At 39.6% G+C, this 23,655-nt stretch overlaps 1 protein-coding gene across 1 annotated transcript; it reads left to right on the forward strand.

Annotated features, from left to right (window-relative positions):
* The first annotated feature begins 8,915 nt into the window (after positions 1 to 8,915).
* On the forward strand, positions 8,916 to 23,296 carry si:ch211-225h24.2 (uncharacterized protein LOC564539 homolog). Its single transcript, XM_056404501.1, has 4 exons — positions 8,916 to 9,363; positions 16,134 to 16,190; positions 20,357 to 20,472; positions 21,243 to 23,296. Exons 1-4 carry the CDS (start codon positions 9,271 to 9,273, stop codon positions 21,679 to 21,681), a joined length of 705 nt encoding a protein of 234 aa, XP_056260476.1. The 5' UTR covers positions 8,916 to 9,270; the 3' UTR covers positions 21,682 to 23,296.
* Positions 23,297 to 23,655: the final 359 nt, after the last annotated feature.

A 23,655-nucleotide genomic window follows, 5' to 3' on the forward strand; every position in this document is an offset into this window, starting at 1 on the left:
TATCTCTCTCGTTTATGTATGTGACAAAATACCAGAGGAGCAAATAAGAAATTGGTTTGGCTGCACTCGAGTCCTGAAAATGCACAGAGAAAATACTCAAAACAAACAGAAACGTAAGAAGTGTGTGACTTTTGATGTGTGAACAATGCTATTTTGCACTTTTTTTTGTGTACACAACTTGTACATAATCTTGTACATATCATTTTGATGCTGAATGAGATTAGTAGAGCATGACATGGAGTGCTACCAGCTTGTATTGTGAGCTGGACTGGGCGACATCTAGCTGGATTGACACACAGCGCTGCTGTGTTGTTGTCAGGCAGAGGAACCAGGACAGCCACCCTGGATACCACCTGGACGAACGTGTGAATCCACCCGGATCTCTCCCAGTTGCACACTACTGTCAGACAAGATGAATGTAGATGAATGACCACTAAGGTCTCTTAACTTTTTTTTTGCTGTAAATCTGTTGTGCACAATGATTTGTAATGGAGAAAATAGCTGGTGGCAGGTCACAAGGCAGGTGCAGTGATACAGTGACCCTCCACAGAGCCTCTTATGATACTCTGGTCTTTTTTAGACCAGCTTATACTTACATATGAGAGGGTTCACGGACCCTGAAATGGAGACAGGTAAGAGTGTGATAGAGGAAGAAGTGAGGTTATTTATATCAACTGACCCTGTAACTGGGATTGTAATTGAACCAATGGATGGAAGTATGATTTAGATAATGGAAGAGTGATTTTGTTGTGGTATTTATTATCTACTGTTGCTGTATAACCAGTTTTTCATGCTTAAATTGTTTAACATGTTGTTCGACTGTTAGTCCTCATTGTGGTACAAAGGCATAAAATGTCTTAGATACCAAGAATCTAATCGAGTTTGTGTTAAAATCAACCTTAAAATTGTGTGTATTTGCCCCAATCATATGAATATGTCTGTTTTGTGGTTTAATTACAGGTAAATTGGATCTTACACAAGACATAGGTGTACTTTCATGTTGTTTATTGCATAGTAGATACTTTGCAATGTTGTATTTCATATGGATTCTATAGAGAGATTCATTCATGTGTGTTTGCATTATACTTTAGGCTTGCCTTAGTGACCTGAATCATTATAGATGCGTAACAAAGCACCTTTGAACATGTATTATTTTCTATGACTGAACCACTCTGTATGCATAAATAAATCATTAAGATGTTGAAACAAATGGCCAGACTTGGTATGTGTTTCCTGTAACGTGTCACACAATGAAAAGAAGAAATACCTTCTTCATGCGCTAGATGTCAGCCTAGAGTTTAGCTATTTTCTCACGCTTCTCCATTATCCATTAGGGTGTTCAAACGGGCATGCTTTACAGTGTGTGACCAGTGGTAATGACCTGACTGAACCCTGCACAAGCACTGCCATATGATCAGCAAAACAAATATTTTAAGGAGCAAGGGGTATTTTCTCTTTTCAATGTTTCACTTTCCTTCCAAGTCACAATCATTACTGAAGCAAAGGTTTGATGCACACTGCAGGGCAATGTTTTGGGCAACTTTAAGGGCCAAAGAGATGCTCTAGAGTAGGTGCTAAAATCACATCCTGTTTCTTGGGAACATTTGGGGTTTTTAATCTATGTCTTTCTTCGGATGTGTGTGGTTTGTCACTCTACATCTATAAATCAATATTGTTCTCCTAACAGAAGTTTTTTTTTGTTGTTTCTTGCCAATTCACTGTGGTTCAGCTCCGGGAAGTTGATCTGCTCGTCAGACAGTTGCCTCGAGTGTTGCTAGTTAGCCTCAAACAACCCTTGGTCAAGGCTAAGACTCAGAGTTCTGACCCAGTTATAGATCTAAGCTGCTTTGGGAACCCAGTGGGAGCCAGTCAGGGTTAAAGTTGGGCCACTGTGGATTTAATGGGAGGTTGGAGTAGAGCTTTATGGAGACATGTGAAATATGTGGAAATATACTGGGAGCTCCCAACACCCACAGCGATGAACATGGGTTTGACCACTAGTTAGACACTTACCAACATTACTGTGGTTGTCAGTCAGAAATCCTTTTGTGCAGGGAAACACACCTGTTGGTCTGGCCTTTTTTATCAGGTTCCCAGCCTGAGGGCAGAGACGAGTCAAGAGTTACAGGGACAGACGTACTACATTTCTTACTCTCCCTTACTCTCTCTGAACGCACACACACACACACACACACACACACACACACACACACACACACACACACATACACACACACACACACAGACACACAGGGTTCCATTGTGTGTCTGTTCCAGTGCCGTCTCCTCAGGAGGCTCTTGTTACCATCTCTTATAGCCAGCAACAAAGAGCTGAATGTCTTTGCTACCAAAGAGATGGATGAGAAGAAGTGAGGGACGCATCCACAAGGTCTTTTAGACATTTTTAAGCCAGATACTGCCCGAGTGTGTATGTTCATGTGTGCGTGCCCATGTGTGTTCATGCAGTGTCCCTAGAGGAGTTTTCAGTGTCTCTTAGATTCTAATCTTACAGCATCATACTTGCATCAAATGAGAGCAAATACCACGAGTAGCCTGATATATCGATGTATGATAAATAGCTGCACCCATGTTAGGCTCTGTAACAGCAGCCTCAGGCTAATCAGCTCTGAAGAGTCATTCCATAAATGTCAGTTAAAGTTGTCTGAGTCAAAATAATTTATAAGCTGTTTATGACCACTGAGAGTGCAAATACATGTTTGACAATGTAGAAGGAATGCATTTCAACTCCTCACACTATGGATGGAGTCCCAGGTTCAAGCCCCCATGCTGGGAAGTACAATATCTGATAAATGCCTCATTGAAGTGTCCTTGAGCAACACGCTGAAAACAGCTCGAGCATGGCTCTTCTGCTGCAGCTCTTGACCTCTGACTTCCTTGTAGAGGGGATGCATGCAGATAGATATACTCTCAGGGGAAGAAGATATTCTGTATCTATTACAGGATATGGTTATTATTTTCTTGGCCAGGGCTTTTGTGAAAATGTATTTGTTCTTACTTGGAAAACATGGTTTAAACAGTGGGTTGTTTTTTTTTTTTAACTTCTTTGATTTTGAAAAATATAGAGAGAAATGACAAACTTTACAAAGCAAAATATGTCTCTGCATTAGTTCTGTCTCTCACAAGCAGACATATAAACACACTTGCGCACAAATGCTCTGGCGTGATAAAGCACATTTCCTTTTTTGGCCTTGAGGATTTGTCTATTGGTTTTTGTCCTCAGTGACGCAGCATATTGTTCCTTCCTTTAAATGGCTCTTCTTAAACAGAGCTTAGCCTTGTTTTAATGTGTCCTCTACCTGGAGTTCATGAAAACACTTCTCGTGTGTGGGAGCTTGTGTTAGCCCAGTATGCTGTCATGCACACAGACAGGAAACAAACACAGATAGGCCTACTAGCAGATTCATGCAAACACTGAAGGAAATTATATTTTAACCCATTATATTAGCTACTGTATGTATATAGTTTTCTGTATTTTGTGTCCTGGGTTATTTTATTGGCTAACAGGGGAAATAGCAGCTGTGTGGATGCTTGATGTTACCTGGCAGCTTGTTACTAAACACAAGGAGGTTTGTATGCCAAGACACATCCAATCTATTTTAGGTCTGCTGTGCAAAATTAATGAGGTGTGACTGAAAATTACCTTGTGAACAGATGCTTGTATTGCACTTAACCAGTAAATTACATGATAAAATGTCCTCTTGCAAGTATAAAACTGAAGTTCAGCTTCTTATAGCTAATGAATGGTTTGTCTACTGTACTGAGTTTTACAGTTGCCTCAGGGACCAGTGGGGGAAAAAAAGTTATATCTACTTTGAAGCAGAGCTGCATGAGGAAAAGAGCACGCATTTTCCTCTAATTCCTGTGCTAAAGTTGTACTAATGACTCAGCACTTCACGTTCACAGGTGTGCAACACTCAAACTACCTGCTCTACAGCTTCAAGACCCCCCAGGATGTTTTACTTGTCCACTGCCTCATCCCCACCGTTTTTCCTCACCTTTGACCTTCAACTGTGTTTTTAGCTTTTAGCTCTTTTTTTAAACTTTTGCTCTCACTCCCTCAGTCGACTGATCCAACAGAGAGCAGCGCTTAATGAGCCTGTCTTTGACAATTCTTCTCTGAAAAACAGGCAGGGCCATTGTTAGGAAACAGAGAGGAAGAGAGAAAAGAAAAACAGGGAAGAGAGGAAGATGAGCATTTTTGAATTCACCCAGAGCCATAAGTAATTTAACTGATTAAACTAAATAAAAGTTAAAGTCTTTTAAAACAAGGTTTTGAGCAGGTGCAAGTACTCTTAAGGGGGAAAAGTGTTCATAATAATGATTCTTTGGATTGTAATTGCAGAGTTAGGTACTGCAACATCTAATATTTCCCTAAATTGCTGTGCAAAAGTGTTTGAAGGTTTTAGGGCAGTCTATAATTGCAGTAAGACATCTCCTGTTGAAACATGCTCTTTCCTACTAATGATTTATTTCATGATTTACCGGAGGATCTCTTCACTACTCTGACCTGTCTTGCCTGATTGTTTATTTTGTGGATGTTAAACTTAAAACCAACTTTAGATCAAAAATCATGTTCACAGAGCAAATATACCGTCCACATAGCACTTTTAAGTCACTCTTCAGATACCAACTGTTCGTTGACACCGCGCTCAGCGAGAGTCTCTGAGGAACATCTTTGAGAGTTGGCCTGTGAACATAATTAAAGCTTTAATCTCTGTTCTTGGCTAACATGTTTTGATGTGGTCCCGTGGGTTTGTGCAGCAGAACCCTGTGACCTGTGAATCTCATCAGATAGTTGGTGAGTCATGGTTAATCTCAGTTGGCTCCTACCATTTGCTGTGTAACCACAACAGGCCTCAAAAAAAAAAAAAAGTGAGATCTCTGATATGGGCAGGAATGTGTTAAAAAAAAGAGTGACCTGATCATATGTCATTTTTAGATAATATTTTAAAAATGGATAATGCCTTGAGTTTTGATTCTGTTTACTAATATGGTAATAGGTAACCTGTGATAATAATAATTAATAATTGCCCACTAACTTTAAATGAATCGTGTTTTTAAGTGGTATTACTATGATTTGATTAAACCTACCACTTAGGGGCAGCACAAAAAAGCTGTTAACAAAACAATGCCATTTAATATCACCTTTGAAATTGATATTTAAACGTTGTTAGCAGCAACAATTGCCAATGTGTACATCTAGCAAATATGGAGCAACATTTTCATTTATCTGTTGTCTATCTTGTTGCTGTCCAATGTTCACCCTCTTTTATCTCTGTTTTTTGTCTGTTTTCTGAGGGAAATATTAAACTTTTTAGTTGCTAAATGCTCCAGGATGTTCACCAGCTAGTTGCTAACCATGTCTGTCTGCCATGTGGTGCTGGGCAGGGGGTGTACACTGGGTTTTAAGTGCTTCTTTGCTGAAAACAACTGCGACTGAAAAAGACGCTGACAGATGAGATGAAAGTGAACCAAAGCAGATAAGTTAGATGTAGTGAAACCAAAACAGCGAGCTGAAAGACACTAAAACGCTATACAAGAGCTGGAGGAAAATGCATTCAATAATTCTACGTGGGTTTGTGAGTGAATCCATTCATGTAAAACTCTTTATTGAATCTGTTTTAGAACAACTCGGTGGACTTCAGTAAAGCAGTGAAGAGGTTAAGGCTGCTGCACGGGCACAAAACTGTCCTGGACGCTCTTCAGGCCCTGATCAGCAGTTTAAGATGTACAGTACATCTGTGTCCGTGTGAGACACTTGAAGCGGGTCGGATAATCCCAGCTGTGTCTCACCATGACAGTTTGACCCCATCTGACCTGACCCTCTGTCTCAATGATCACAACAGCTGACATAAGAGTGACTTACATGCTCCTCAACAATACGCATACACAACATGCTGACACACATACAGTATGGCATGGCATGTTGTAATTGCTTAGCAGGACAAACAGTAAAAATGAGCTGTGATCCCCTTCTGACCCTTTGATTAGTGGTCAGTTACTTGTTTGTAGTGTTAGGTTGAGTAGTGGGATCGTGTTATTAGGTTCATATTATCTATTTCATTCTTGTTTTTGGGCTGGCTAGAAGTTGGCAGGGCTTATTAATTAAGGCCAGGTGTATTCATTGATCATATTATTGTGTATTATTGGGTTTCAACTTTGTTGATCTACTGTGTGACTGAGAGGGAGACATCTTAACACCTGTTTAACTACTTGTCTTTTGATGAGAACTGTGAAGCTGACTACTCCAGATTTGTTTCTACTTGGACACAAACAACAAACATTTTCAGTGAATATTCACCAATGATTGGTGTAGTTTTTTGGGGCATCTCGTTGAGTTATAAGCCCCAAACAACCCCCAGCAAGCCAGCCTTCTCTTTCCTTTAGTCACCGCAAGTTTTCTGTCACACACATGCAAATACACACTTTATGTTAGAGACTGAATGTAGCCTTTAGGCACTAACAGAGAACCAACTGCCTCCAAACAGTGGTAACTTATATGGGCACAATTTAATTTAATAAAATGCACCATGCAAGCACAATTTATATGAAAATAATAAAAACCTTAAAAATAGATGTAAACATGTGGCCGATCTATGAGATAGGATTTCACAATATGCATACAGGATTTAATGAATTTGAAATTCATTACATTACAACTAAATAATTGCCACGTGGTGCACCTGAAGCCTTCCAGGGCAGCTCTGGTGATCCAGCCTTGTTTTTAAGTCATACTCCATTTTCCTTTAGTTCATCTGCAAAATAAAAACTTTGATCATTATTTTTATGAGCAAGTTCAATAAGGATAACTGTAATATGAAAAAAAAATGCATATGCATTTATATAAACCTCTCAAAATATGTTTCCAAAGGCAGCGCTCTGTTTTCATCACAGTATAAGCGTATTGGTCATTATAACTATTTGATCTCTAATATTTTCTTCTTCTTACAAAGCTGGTATAGCTATGTTACATGTATCTTGGGGATAATTAATCCCCCTCATCCAGTATGAAGGACAAAATGTCAGTATGTCCTCCCTGATCTATGGATCCCAAGTAAAAACTGGTCACTGAAAGGAGAAAGACAACTAAGAGGATTGATTAGTGATGTAGATGTTGGCCACTGTGGCCGTCTCGACTGTAAATAACCTCTGTAGAGATACTGTGGGAATGCATGTCCAAGAATGGGTCTCAAGTGAACAGTTGACCCACTGATGACCTTCAGTGTCAAAGGTCACTGACCTGCCTATTGACGGGTGATGGACATGTCCTAACAGCCACGCATGGCTTGTGTCAGCTGGTACTAATAAAGAGCTGACACAATATAAGAGCAATTAATTATAAACACTACTGAACAAGGACATTGCCACACAAACATACACATACAAAGAGAAAACCACACACACACACACACACACACACACACACACACACAACACACACACACACACACACACACACACACACACACACACACACACACACACACACACAATCACACACACGCGCAAAGCAATACAATTTGAAACAGATTATTTTGGGATATTTTATTTGTGTAATAAAACCAGCAAGTGTTTTCAGTATGGTTCTGGGTGGATGCTGTTTAGATGCTGTAATAGAATTATTACACTGTTAAATCCAGATTACACTCTGAGAGCAACATTGCCTAACAGCTTGTGCTAATAAAAACACCAGCGTCTCAAAACATTTACTTTTCTGGGCAGAAAAGACATAAAATTCTCAGAAACAGAGAGAGAGTGTGTGTGTGTGTGTGTGTGTGTGTGTGTGTGTGTTTCTTTTGGTTTTCCCTGTACATTCTTACACATCTAACAACTGACTTACTGTATAATGTGGACATTGAAACAGGAATTCAAGGACCTTTGAATCAGGTGAGTGGTCTTAACCGGAGCTAAACTGTGGCTATTTAAAGAGGTCAACCCACCAGCATAATGTGTCATTTGTTTCCCCAGGTCTCTGAGAGAGAGAGAGAGAGAGACAGAGAGCGAGAAAGTGCAAATATGAGATCAGCCTCTTTTTTTTTTATAAAAAAAAAAGATTAACACAAAAAAACCTATACCCTCCCAAAAACAGGATTTGAAAAGTACTTACTGATGTAATGGATTTATCTCAGAATATTTGGTTTAGGCTATTTTCAAGTTTGGGAGAAAAAAGACCAAATTACCCACAGTGATATTCTTGCACATATTGTTTTAACAGTGACTGCATAAAAAAAAAAAGTCAAAAAATCAAAAATCAAACAGACATACACTAAGGGATAGATTATAGCAAATGACAGTGTAGTATAGTTTTCAGGTACTTGTACTTTCCATTTTCTGTTACTTTTGGGTTATACATTTTAAGGTGACATGTTGTACTTTTTTGCACAAAATCTATGAACACTTTATAAATTATAATGTTAAGGTGCTCAAGTTCAAATTAACTCCACCTCACCAGCTGCAACATAAAAATAACACGCACATGTTGAGGCATTACTAATAAGAATCCACTAATACCTTTCTTAATAATACAGCACCAAGGGAGCTATTCTGTTGTATCTTAAATGCTTTTATTTTTATATTTTCATATAGTTAGCTGATAATCCTTTTTTTTATTTATTTATTTATTTTTACTTCTATTTAAGTGAGATTTGTACTTGTAATGGAACATTTTTACAGGGTTAAAAAAAGCAGATTTATGTATCTGCAAAATCTGTTTCCCTGGAAACTAAAGTGTTTCACAGCAACTTCCAAGTATCAGTCTATTTGTTTTTAAACTTTCTCCATTTAGAATGTGAAAAAAGTTTCATTTTTTTGCAGGAAAGTGAATGCTTGCATTGGCCAGAGATGAGACGTGTGACCCTCGTCTTCCTTCTACCATGGCAGCTTCACGGAACTGGAGCGTGGGGGATATGGGAGGAGCGATGGTTTGAGGTCCAGGTGGTTGAGCCTGCGTAAAAACGCACCAAACACAAGCCAAACACTTACGAAACAAATAGTAAGCGTCATTAAAGAAAAAAGCTCGAGCCTTCCAGCTCCTGGCACCTCGATGAATGAATAAGCTGTTTCCAGAAAAAGCCTCCAGGATTTGCTGCTGGAGAAATAATCAAACGAGCGCTTCGGTTGGTGCGTCGCTGCGACCTCTCCAGAAGAAACACGGACAAAACTGCTCTGGGTTAAACTTTTAACTTTTTTTTTTGGTACCGGAGCATTTTCAAGAGAGCAAGGCGGCCTGTTTGAGCAACAAGTGGAGATATGTTTAAGAAAAGCAAGAGTAAAGTGCTGGTGGATTATGCGTCAGAGGAAGAAGACATGTCAGAGACATGGCACTATCATCACTCCTACAAGGTAATAATGAGTCGGATGAAGAGGAAACAGCAGTATTCTCTGCTAACAGCAGTCAGATGTGTTTTTCAGATGTTTTCCCTTAACCAAGGTTAAAAAATGGCAGAATGATAACATGTATAAAATGGATTGCTCTGCTTGTTCAGTCCATTGTTTAACTTGTTTCAGTGTTTTTCCCCTAGAAACAAGTGTCAGGATATCAAAGCGAGGCTACGGGGCTTAACAGCAAAGTTGAGTCAAAAACCCCTGTTAGGAGAAAATAAGTTAAAAAAAAAATTATTACATGAGATTGATATTTATTAGTGGCCCTATACACAAACTATAAATATGAATAAAGCATCACAAATAAGGCACAAAACAAGTCAAATACAATTTTTAAATTATTCTTTTGATTTTCTGATTGAAGCTGCTAAACTGACTAGAAATGCTGTTTCACTGTCATGTCAGCTGAGGAGGAAAATGTCAGAAAATGCTGAGAGGTCAAAGAGGAGACATTGATGATACAATAGGCAAAGGCAAGGTAAGAGTTGTGACTGGCAGACAGCACTTAAAACTGTTTCTTTCTTGTCAATATCTCTTTACAGGCAATCTTCTGTGTCACAGGAAACAGGGAAAGATAGCCATTCAAACACACACACACACACACACACACACACACACACACACACACACACACACACACACACACACACACACACACACACACAGACACACACACACACATACTCACACAAAAGTTCATAGAAAAAAACTTAGGTGAGCAGGAGCAGTATGTGTGAGGTGTAAGGGACTCTGTATCAGCACTTGCAAGCAGATGGGTCCTGTCAAGGTGTTGGTGGGTTACACCGGAGTATCCATGATAAAATATACACACACGCACAGACACAGACACACAGACACACGGAAAGGCAAAAGGCATCCAGCAGTCTTGGTTCATAAGAAATAGCAAGCTGACATGTTTATTTCTTGAGCCTCTTGGATTAAATACCCTTTGCAACCTAGACTGTGGAACTTTTCCAATAAATTTAAATGCAAGTTTCAGGTGTCAACTTCTCGTTAAATCCCAAAATTCAAGTGAATAGAAACATTAGATTGGACAGACAAAATAATGTGCTCTCCCCGTGTTTGAGGTATCAGTTTAATGGACTTGTGATAAGAACCTTTTTAAACTGTACAATGAATCAAGGTTTTATGGGGAGGGTTTTATAGAGTTTAATAGAGAGTGTGTAGTAAACCAATATGTGTAAGCGTTCAGAGCTTTACCAACTTAACAACAGGACATGTTACAGTGCTGCACAAATAAGATGATGATAAAAGTGGAAACACAGTCAAACAAAGTTAACAGTTTTTTAGATACTTTTAACAGAATTTTTTTTTCATTTCATTTCAAAACATTGTGAATTTGTGATACACCATGATGATGTCAGATTGTATTCACTACTTATAACTCCATCAATGTTACAGCATTTACTGGATGTATAAATGTGTCACATACTGTAGTTGTAGCAATTCGGAAGATCAACCAACACCATTTCCCAGCATTTTGCATCTGTTGTTGTGATAATGTCTAGATCTGCGACCCTTGGCTGGGTTTTATTGGCCATTCTTAACTTCCACCCTGGGAACCAACGCATGTGGCCCTTACCCCTGAAGAGCTGATTTGAGATCAGTTTCTGACTCTGTTCCTAGTGGTCACTGGAATTAGTTGGTTGATGAGAGCTGATTTGAGAACAGAGCAGCGACTTCTCCTCAGAAAACCAGGGAAAGTCGTCAGGGAGGTCCACCCTGAGTTGCCATGGGAATAAAACACATCCAGAGGTCAGGGGTGGGGTCATAAAATGTCGTAAACACAGTGAAAGGGCAGATCTAACCCAGCAGTGATACAGTATAAAGCCAGTATAAAAAGTTATGATAACACAGTCTGGACATGCAGTCTTTTCCTTCCCGTTATTCAAATCACAGTCTGGTCTGCCTCCCGCAGTGAATGAAGTATAAAGAGGAAAAGATAGATGATCTGTTGCAGTTTTGCATTATGATCACATATACAGGTTGAGCTTCTTTTTCAATTGTTTTTGAGATCCTGAAGTCACCAAAGTTAATCAATCATGTAGAATGAATTAGGAAATGTTTGATTAACCTTAAACCTACATAAAATGAATTTGGTAAAACCAAAACTCAAAAGAAAAGCAGTACGTTTCTGTCATTTGTGCTTTAGAAATAGGGTGGTTTTGTTTAGCTTTAGTCTGTAGTAATTTAAAGTAATAGCATTAATTGGTGCAATATTTGAATTATGCCTTCTTTTTGTCGTCAGGGAACAGGACCAGGTCAAAACCTAGCATATGGCTGGACTGTGTCTGGTCAATATACAAAATTGAGGACGTAGTTGAGAACTGTTCTGGAGATGTAAATGCCCCCCTGATAGAAACTGTTTGCGCCAAATCATTTAGAAAGTAGAACAACGGTCAACAGGGAAACTCCAACACTCGGCCAGCTGACCAATGGTGTAACTTTATGACTCCTTCAGTCTGTCAGTCAGCAACAGACATTTGTGTTTATAGGCCTGGCCCTGCTGTTGCAGACTAGCCCAAAATACAGTGCATTAGAACCATGGTTAAGTTGTCTGTTTCGTCCACAAGGCAAAGAAAAAGTAGAGAAAAATACTGTGTGTCTTTGTAAAGATCGTAGCATTTTATTGCGATGAGACTAGAGAGCTATTGATTCAACTCTTTTTTTTGTGTTGTTGTATTGCACTGTAATACATATTAGGCTTTTTACCCTTTATCTAGCCAGTGACGTTTCAGTGGCTTTTCTGGAAAAGAAAGTCCTGCTTTTACATACATTCATACCTGTAAACTGCCCAGAACAACCACAGTCTGATCTGTTTGCTACTGTGCAGCTCCACTGGAATAGTTGGGGATAAAGGGCCTTGCTCAAGGGCATCCCGTGTAATGGTCTTTCACTTTCTCCACCCACATTCATCCTGGTCGTCCAGGAAGTGAACCTGTGACTTTGTGGTCACAATTATGTTTTCCTAGTCTTAATTCTGTTATTTTTTCTGATTCTTGCTCAAAGTGGTATTTTCTTAAAACACTTAATCAAAATGTACTCACAGTATAGTCACAGCAAGATACAATAGGTCCCTTTCTTTTGCTGTCAGTGTTATCTCTTTGTACAGTACCCTTTGGAAGAACAGATGATTTACATGTTTTGCAAGTACGGTGAGTCAAATCTGTAAATCACACACCAACAGCCAGACAGGCAGAGGCAGACAAGTATAACGGGATAATACCTCCACAGACAGAGGTAAAGAGGGAAAAAAGGGAGAAGGTAGGAGACAATATGCAGGTTTTTGAAGTCAATATCTTTTCTCCCTCCACACCGCTCTAGGGCGACAGCAGGCCCTGTGCCACAGCTTTGCTTTCTTACCACTCACCTTCTATTGAAGTTCAATAGGTTGTAAGAAGCAGCTATGAGCTCACGGGAGGTGCATATGCCTGTTTGTCTACGGCTTAAAGCGGTAACACAAATACTTCAGTAAAACCACTCTTATTCCGCAGCTGGGGCTTGTTTTGTGAAGTGGGATCATGAGAGTACAGATGAAGTCTGAGCACTTCAGACGGCCTCACATCTTAATCATTAGTGGTGACGAGGAAAATAAAGGTAAAGCTGAGTGGATCATCTGCTGAAGGGGATGGGGTTAACATAGTTGAAATCAAACATTTGTGTGTTTTTTCTTGCCAGTTCAAATCAAATCAAGCCTTTTTTTTTTTTCTTCTTACATTTAAAGCAATAGTTCAACATTTTACAAAATATGACTGTTTGCTTTCTAACCAAGATTTAACCAAGGTCAATACCACTCTCATTTTCGTATGCTAAATTTAAAACTGGATTCAAGGGATAACAAGTAACTTGGCTCTGTCCAAAGCCTCCAGGAAATCATTGCTCCTCTTGTAAAATCACAACTCATTGTTTTTGCAATTACAAATGAGATATAGTGTGTTAATCAGTGAGCTTTAGAGATGCTAGTAGGCAGATTTTCCTACCTTTGGACATATGCCTATTGCTCTAAAGGTAATTACACACAGCTAAGTCGGAAAAACTGGTCACGTCAGCCTCCGACTTGTAATTGCTAGCGATGATAGCTCTCACATGATGAAAAGAACTACAGAAGTGTCAACTAACTGTCGTAAAATAAGCTAAATCAAATCCAATATTAACTGTAATTGATTCAGCTAATTTAAAAGGAGCCACACACAGTTAGTTTGTATCTGGTTTCACTTAACAAACCGCTATAAAAATAGAAAAAGTAACTAATTCATTCTAGTGAAATGATGCAACTACATGACAAGCATGAATGCGCTCCTCCTTCCAGACTCTATGCTAAGCTAAGCTAAGCTAACAGTCTCCTAGCTGTAGCTTCATATTTAACATACAAATATGAGAAGGTTGATAAAATTCTCATCTACCTGTCTACTATTTCCTTAATTATATTAAGTGAAGTGTTTGTTCAAATATACCAGGAGGCCACTGCAGGCACAAACAGAGTCACTGGGTTTCGAGACTGTGGTATGTTGGTATGTGAGGGCTCTGTGAAAAAAATATCGGTGCTTTCATATTGAAATTCACTGTGTGTCTTTATTGCCTAGTAATCTGACTTTTATAAAGACAACATGGTGCTAAAATTTACACACAGACACAGTCACAGAGGGAAAGAGAGACAGACACACAGAGAAAAAATGCCCCCCCTGAGGGGTGAAAACAGAACTCTTGCTTTCTGTTGTTAGGAGCGTTTTCTCTCCCCCAAACACTACTCTTTCCCTCTGAATGCCCCCCTCCGTCAGTTTTTCCCTCTGTTCCAAGTTGTTAATGCTTTTACGCTCTAACAGTAGTCAGCAATCAGTATGTGTGAGTGTGTGTCTTTGATCAGCTCAGGTGGCGGAGACCCAGCAGACTTTGCTCAGACATGTCCAACTGCCATTTCTCCTCCTCCTCCTCCTCCTCTCTCTCTCTCTCTCATGGAGTTGTAAGATGTTAGAGGTTCTTACAGCTTTGATCATTTTACAGGAATTCTGGCTCCACTTCAGTAATCTCAGGCTCAGCTGCATGTCTAATGACTTGTTGCTGCCCTCTTATGATTCAATGTCTTTAGGTCTTGTGGGGCATGTCCGAATCAAGTCAAAAGCCTTCAAAGGCATACTGCAGAGCTCTGACAACGGGAAATATGAGTCAAAGGCATTAAAAGATTAAAAATATTCATGATAAATGTGGGCTATCATATTTATTATATTTATAGCACCATTATAGACATATAGATTCAAAATACATTAAATCCCAGGACAATCTAAGGGTCAAGGATCTGCAGCAGCACCATAAGGAGGTTTCTGATAAGACTGATTTTATTTTTGAAAAATATATAGGGTTTTGTTATCGCTGTGCACAGAGCTATTCTGTCTACATTTAGGTGTAGTCATTGTTAGGGAAAATTCTTATCACTGGTGGTGAAGAAAGAGCGCTGGAGTCCAAGATGTCTTATGCTGAGAATGTTTATTGAAGCTTGGCCAAGGAGAAAGGAGGAATCATCAATACAGTCTCCTGTGCATGATGTCACCTCAAATCTGAAGCAGGAACCCTAGAGGCTAGTCTTTATACACTTACAGAGATTACTATAGATAGTTACACTCCATAACTGGTCAAATATCTAAAATAAGAGGGGAGGAGAGGGATGTGTGAATACACTATTGGTTCATTAACCATAAACAAAGAAACATGACTTTATATGCCCAAGTGCTGATTCTTAGAACACCCAGCCACTTGTTAATGACCATCCAAGGTTTTCTGTTATCAATCGTAGCACCAGCAATATCAGCAGCAAACCACAGCTGCGTCTGGAGGAGCCACCTGAGCGTCTCAAGGCCTGTAAGATTAAATGCAGTAGCTGTGGCACAGCACCCTAGGCCTCACACTGGCCTTTCACCCTGAGTCACTCATTAATTAGGTGGACAAGAGAAAATTCCCTCACAGTCATAATAATCTGAAAAGTTCAAAGAAGAGATATACACATAGCTATGCCCCAAAACTTTGTAATGTCTGACAGAAGATCAAAACAATGTTCAATGTTAATAACAATAATGGGTACTATTATCTAAGTAAATGCTATATGTAAATGCTACATAGAAAAGCCTAAAAGACCCAAAAGAGTCAAGTTGCTAGTTCAAGTCTCTGAACGCTGACAGTTAAAATAACACAGCGTTTGATTATTAAGTTTAGTTAATCAAGTTAAGTCACAGTGCGTCACATAGAATAATAACAATAATGAAAGTGTAATACAAATATTATATAAAGGATATATGAAAAAATGGAAAAAAGGCCTGTGGACTGAAGCACAATGGAACCAAAATAGCTCTGCTTACATACTCAAATAGTAATGTTAACGCAATGGGTCATGGATTTGTTTTCTCTCCCTTTTGTTTAAATCTGCCCTCTGAGCTCAGTGGCTTCCCCTCGTCTTCCATCCCTCCATCTCACTCTCCAAACACCGCGTGTTTGTGTTACAGGTCTAAAAAGGTTTCCCTCTCTTTAACAGGAAAGCCTGCACACACTCCACACTCACACATCCCTGCTGTAAAGCATGGATGGTGTGTGTGTGCATGTTTGTGTTGGGAGGTTGCTATTTGTCTTAACTGCTGGTGTGTGTGTGTGTGTGTGTGTGTGTGTATGTATGTGTGTGTGTGTGTGTGTGTGTGTGTGTGTGTGTGTGTGTGTGTCTGTGCCAGGACAAAGATATAGAAGGAGAGGAAGAGGAGGAGGAAGCTGTCACTGGCGTTTCCAAGGTAAACAGCACAACTTCACAGCTATTTGGAGTTAACACAGACACAAACACACTATCTGCTTCCAGACTTTTACATCTGACAGAGACTCCCTAAAGATATGCACTCACCCAACACACTCTTATCTTCTCACACATTGACTGAACACGCATGTGCACATGCTCACAATCTCGCATTTATGATGTCACACTCATTGTTGTGTAACTCTAAAAGTGTCAATCATATGTCACCAAAAATGTCAATATCTGTTACTTGACCTCAGTGCCACACACACACACACACGCACGCATGCACACACAAACACACACACACACACACACACACACACACACACACACACACACACACACACACACACACACACACACACACACACACAGACATTTCATCCTTATCAGATGACCACAGAGTGTTTTACAGTGCAGCTGAGGTACAGCAGGAGGGTCAGAGGACAGCTGAGGCTGCAGTGTTTATCTGTAAACACACCAGCCTTCAGCTACCAGTTTTAACTCTAATCTTATCACAGGAAAACCGTTTTGTTTGTTGTTATGTGCATCTGTGTGTGCACCTTTATCCTTATCCTAAAACTCTCAGTGGAGTGAGGTCATTTCGTCTGGGCCTTCAGTGGAGTGTAGTTCAAGATTTAAAGAATAACTCTGGTTTATTACAACGCCTTCACACATTACAGATAGATTTACAAACAGCTGGTACGATGTAGAATTTGCTAAATTATTAACAGCTGATTGTTGATTATTTGAAACTCAACACAGATGAGTGTCAAAACAAGATCCAACTAGTATATCTTTAGGGTTAGGTGAGTTTTGAGGTTTGTGCTGTGAGTTGGAAGTTGTGAGTCAAGTGGAGAAAACCTTGTAGATGTTCAGTCAGATTAGCTTTGTCATCTTCCTTGTAAATTCTGTATTTATAAATAAAGGTTTTATGATGTGGGTGATTTTATCTTCATCTGCAGCTGTGTCTAGTGTGTGAATAACATTATGCACTGTCTCTTTGTTCATGAGAGATGCGTAACATCTTTGGTCTTTGCTCAAAGGCGCGGTCATGTCTGAACTGTTCTGAGCATGTAAAGCGTCAGGCTAAAACACTCACAGTGTATTGTCTTTGAACCTCTGCATTCCGACTGTATGTATAGCTACTGTAGGTGACTTTGTTCCCAGGACGCATTTCATGACCTGTCCTGTTTGTGAGGATGGGGGCGGCTGGGCTTTGGAAGGGAAGGAAATGCAACATTCTTTCGAGGAGCTGGGCCTTTTGGATGGGAACAATCACTGTGGAAGAAAAACAAGGCTGAAAATAGCCACGGACTGCTCTGACACTGTGGAAGGCTACAACTCTTTCACTGTCAGTTTATTTATGCTTATATGAGGACACAGAAAGTGGACATGGAGTACTGGAAGTGGAGGTTGCCTTTAGCTGTAAAAGGCTGATTTAATTTCTAGATAGGAAGACTTTCATGAGTCAATACTTGTTGCACAGTCATTTGTGAATTGATGGATGATAGATGATATAGATATTTATAGTAACACATTTAATGGTGCTTACTTAATAAGTTGCATAGTTGATTTGTCGATTAGTCAAACTGTAAATGATATCCATATCCCATGTCTGTATGCTGAATAAGTAGCTACAGCCAGCAGCCAGTTAGCTTATCTTAGCTTAGCATAAAAATCATCTCTCAGCAAAACAGAAAAAGGCCAAACTATTTGTTCAAGTCATCTATCAAACAAAAATATCAAACATTTTCTGGTTCCAGCTTCTATAAAGTGAGAATTTGCTGCTGTAACAGCTTTGAGAAATTGTGATTTGCAGTTTTTTATTATTTTCTGACATCTCATAAATGATTAATCTATTTAGAAAAAAAGATGAATTGATGATGGGAATACATGATGGAAAAGCATAAAGTTCAAATTACATCGCATGTACCAGAGAAACACAGGGAAAAGCAAACAAAAACTAAGTGTCCAAAAAGGCAAAAACTGTTTCTAAAAACCTGAAATAATTATGTCTGATAACCACAATTAATACAGTATTTCGAAAATCAAATGCCTCTTTAATCCCTCGGCTTCCACCTCAGAGGTATGGATGGAAGAATTTGGCCCAATACGAGCTCTATTGTTCTGTCAAGCGTGGAGCTGTAGGTAAAGCTCCCCCTCACAGCCAGCCTCAGTGAGCTGCTTGGTTTACCAACTTTTTGGCTGGAGAGATTACTGGGCACTGAGCAGCTTTGGATCTAAAGGCCTGGAGGTTAATGCTGAAGTGAATGGTGAATAGGCAGGCCTCTGTATGGGCACGCATGCATGCATGCATGCGCACACAAAGCTGGAATTTAGATACACGCACACACACACACACACACACACACACACACACACACACACAACACACACACACAAATAGACTCAGTCTCTTTTGGCATCTCTGGTTTCTCGAAGTACAGCAAATCCGATTCCCAGTTTACACTTGATGGCACACTGGAAACAAGAAGGGGAGCAAGGAGAGAGACAGGATGAGTAGAAACAGGATGCTGAAATGGCTGACATGAAATTTTGTAAATGTTATTTAATGGTGATAAACTCGAAGAAACTGGCAGCATCCTTGTCCACAAGAATGTTCAATATGATGAGAGGTGAGGAGAGGAGGATTTGTTTTCTCATTTTATCAGCAAAGTGCCTGAGGTACTAAAGTGAGATTGAGTAATCCATCAAATGTCACATAGTTTGGATAAGAGAAGATATCATGAATAGGATCATGCGAATTCTCATGTGTGTTTTAGATGAAACGCAGAGCTTGTGTATCCTGTGTACACATAGGACAAGCTGTTCCGTAAAAGTCCATCTTATATAAACTGTAACGTTTTGAAGCTTGAGCTCAGACCTGGTGACAGACCTTATTGTATGTGTTCCTGTTTGGTTTGAGAGTGACTACTTTCATGTCCAGGTAGTTGTTTGCTTGTTGTAGCAGCTGTCACACGCAGCGCTTTGTATTTAGCACCTCCTGGATAGGTAAAATATAGAAACAAAAGAAGCAGTTTAAAGGGGTCGACAGGGTCAGACGCTTTCATGAAATAATGCTGTTAATACTGAGAAAGCTTTGATAACGACAAAGCAAAGGAAGGCATGGATGTTAAGTAGGAGTAAATTTTATGACCTTGACAGTTGACATTGAGAATTCCTTCTCGGCCCGGAGTGAAACTGAGCCAAAAGTTTGTTCCATAATCACTGAGGAGGGTGGTATCTGCGCTCAGTGGAAAGCTGCGAGGGCAGGGAGGAATTCTGATGTGACAGGGGAGTCCGGGGGAGTTTCAGAGGGAGTGGAGGGTCTTCCACTGGAATGTGCCAAACATTACTGCCAAGTCAATGCCACTCAAGCTCTTTCTTTTTCCTCTGTCTCTCTATCTATTTATCGACTGATAACTGAATCTGTACTTACAAGGTTTTGTCCAACAGCAATAAGAAAGGTTCTTCATCTATAGATGGTTGTAGCATTATAAACCTTCCTTACAGGGAGTTGTTTGACCTTTTTTGATATATCATATGCTTAAAGGTCGATACCACTTACAATAAATATAAGCCTATGCTAGCAGCAGTTAACTTAGCTTGGCACAAAGATTGGAAACAGGAGGAAGCAGCCAGCCTAGCTGTATCCAATGGTAACACAATCTGTCTTCTAGCATGGTAACTTCCAGCCACGTATTTCAGGTAAAACCACAAATTGTTAATTTTAACAATTTAAACAAGATATAACATACTTATCAGTGAGCTTTAGATGTGCTTTTTACCATACAGACATGACAATGGCATCAATCTTCTCATCTAACTCTTTGTACATGCCGTAACGTGAAAACTATCCCTTTACAATTGATAATTTCTTTCTACCAGCCCTACCCTATTCTAAAGCTGAAAAAAAAGGGTTTTAAAATGTATGTATGTGGATTGACAGATGATTTAGGTTTGAGATTCATCAGTCTCAACAAATGGCTGCTTCTCTAAATTCTTGTGAAGCTGAATTTATGAAATCATCCTCTTTGGGGAACATAAATCACTCACGTGTAGGCATCAGAGATAACAAGCTAACATGCACCAGATGAGGTTTATTCGTTTCAGCTCTGGATTTCTAAATCAAATGCTCTCTTGTCTGCCGGTTTCTGTCAGGAGGCCAAGGTGAAGAAGATCATGTCCAAGAAAGAGAGGAGGGAGAAAAAGATGTTCTCCTCTAAAGACGATGAACATTTCTTGTTGACTGGAGTGAAGCTGGCTGACCGCAGAGGGTGAGGTTACACGCAGAATAACGAACAGCAGGGAGCTAAATGTGCTCATCTACATGGTGATAACAACATAATGGCACTTTGAGAAAAAATAAAAAACAGTTGCACGAAGAAATATCAAGTGTATTTTAATCAGAGGTGGAAAGTACATTTACCCAGGTACTTAAGTACCATTTTAAGGTTCTTGTACTTTTACTTGATTTATTCTAATTTATAGCAGCTCCACTACACACAAGTTAGATATTGTACTTTTTGCTCTTTTACATTTATTTGTCAGCTATAGTCACTATACTTAATCGACTATGTTTTTAGATGCAAAATATACAAATATTACACAGTACAATGACATGATATGATGGAATACTATACATGAAACCAGCTGAAAGCAGCGTTGGAAGACATACACAGAACCTCTACTTAAGTAAAAGTTAAGATAAAAATACTCTCTTAATACAGACCTGACTACAAATTATGGAGCCATGCCCAAACACTTGTATTTGTTTATATGTAAGAAAGAGCTACTGTACATTTGCCAGCAGTTACTAACGTTCAGGCCCCTTAGGGAAGTGGCCCTTGTATGAAGAGGAAAACGTAAATTAATCACCTCACTGTGATAAACAATGGGGAATTCCTATATAATGGCTCACTGTTAAGATGTCTGATACACACTTACTTCCCACCCAGTCAGATCCTATTTATAGTTAGAAGAGATAGTGGTGATTAATACTGAAATTTAATGCAACAGCAGCTTTAAAGTTTGTGTTTCTCTGAAGGTCTCACAAGAAAATCAAAGATGATGAGAAGGAAAAAGAAAAGAAGGAAAAGCCAGAAAGGGGCCACTGTTTCTGGGAGAGCGTTACCATGACAATGAGGCAGATCTCACCCACCAAAAAACTGGAGAAGATGGAAGGCTGGGAGCCGCCTCACCTTGAGAACTTAACCGAGACTGTGACCGATGAAGCCCCGGAGGACAAGAGCCAAAAAGGGGGCTCTCCAGTGTCTTTCCCCGAGTCTCTAGGCCTTCCATTAGAATTGGCCTCCTGGGGGGGGCGAGGTCTGGAAGAGGACTCTTCCCGCTATGCTAACCTGTCGGACTCCAAGGACTCAACAGCTGCTGTCAGGTGGACGGCCCGCGCCAAAGTCAAGCTGGCCGGCATCAGCAGGATGAGCAGAGGGATTGTGTCGGACAGTGCGTGGGAGGGGTTTAAATAGTAGCCATTTAACCTTTGATACCCCGTCCTCCCTCCTCACTGTATGCCATCAATAAAGAGGATGAAGACCTGAACCAAATATCTGCTTGTCTCAGTAGTCTAGTTTTGGACAAAACCGGTGTTACTGTTAACTGGTGTTGAGATGCTGCACTGCAGCAAAGCCCTCAACATAACACATGAAGTTTGTCCGTAGTATTTTAGCTTTGAAGTCTATGAAGACAACATATGTCAGTTTTATCAATGGTTTTTTTTGGCAGGACTGCCACTTTTGAATCACTGGCATCAATTTTAAACTACAACAAAGGAAAGCCTTAAACTACTGTATTATTTTAACTGTGATATCCACTGGCCTGGCATGTAGATATTTGATATTGCCAAGAAATGAGAAAAGTGATTTTCATATGATTGTTGTGGTTGTTAGTAGTAGAATTGATGAAGAATATGCAAAACCTCCTACTGAAGACTTTATAATGTTAGAATGGTTTTCAGTTAATTTATGTCCATGCAGTTACAGCATCTGAGCGAGGAATGTGAGCTTGAAGCCTTAAATTAAACATCGATAATGTGAGTGAGTCACACTTGGCACCGTAGAGGAGTTCTGTTGTTGTAATGGGAGTATATGGGGGTACTGGTTGCAATCATGTCACATCAGCTATTGTAATTATGAGCTTCTGACTTGTACTTAGCGCTCACAGCAACATCCACGTCGTAACTGCTAAACTGATCTTTCCCAAAGCTCTGTTACATCCAACGCGGCACTTACTGCCTGAAAACCAAACAAATATCAGTGCAAGACCACCATTCAATGTAATTAAACCAATTTAAAGTTATATTATTAATGCACAGTATTTTAATAATCAAACGACAAACTCTGTAACTATGCGGCCATCTTGATGATGTGAACGCTTGCAAGTTTTTTTACTTGTTTGTTGTGTTGTTTAAATCTGATGCTGAATATTTATAAAACTTGTAATGATGAAAAGATAAGAGCCAAAACCTGTATTCTTATTTTTTTGTAAGAAAAGCAGTGACTTCCCTGCACCTGTCAAGTGCCTTTTGTCAAAAGAATGACGTCATGTGTTTGCTGGAAATGTGAAGTAGACCAGATCATCCTTTGAGCACAAACCCGCCTGTGCTCATCACAACATCCACACAGGTGCAGGTGAGTTAACCCAGCATGCACCTGTGCTGCACCAGCTTTGACATATTTCCCAATAATGGTGTAATGAAAACCATTAGCCTCACCAGCAGGAGGAGATGCAGTTTGTATATTATATTATAGCCAGCTGGTCAGTTCTTTAATGTGGTTTGCATATCTGTATATTGTACAGGACTGAAACGATGAAGAGTAATTTAATTTCTACAATGATTTGAGAATTTTTTTTAGTTGAATAAGAAACTTTTTAAAATTCATGCTATTGGTCTTTGTTTCTCTCTTCTCTTCTTTCCTTTGTTTTAATCTGTTTACTGGATTTGTTTGATACTGATGTCTGCTTCATGGCAGCCAGAAGTGAACACAGATACGGGGTCCACTTCCAAGGATGCCTGTATCCTGTATTTATTCACTAAAAGGCTGGGTCACATTTTCTCAAAGCAGAATAAAGCTCCAGTCTGACTGTCTGGCTCTACTTCTTTCAACACTTTGCAGTTTGGAGTATGTACACGGCTTGACTTACCGGACTTCACTTTTAACACCCAGATGGTTTTCACTGATACAGTGGCCAGAACAGAAACAGTCTACCGAAGTCCTTCAACATAAGGCATTTAGAGCTGGCCTGCTACTTGTAAGACAAAGTTATTTTTGAAATGGAGTATCACAGAAATTGTTCTGTAAACACTTTACTACAATCTCTAAATTTGCAGTTTTTTTTTTTTTTTACTTCCCATTGAACTGCCTTTAATAGAAAGAATATTAATCATGAAACTTTGCTTTTCTGTTAATTGACAATTTTTCCAATATTTTAAGGAGGGAAGA

This window comes from Seriola aureovittata, chromosome 19, assembly GCF_021018895.1.
Source record: "Seriola aureovittata isolate HTS-2021-v1 ecotype China chromosome 19, ASM2101889v1, whole genome shotgun sequence".
NCBI lineage: Eukaryota > Metazoa > Chordata > Actinopteri > Carangiformes > Carangidae > Seriola > Seriola aureovittata.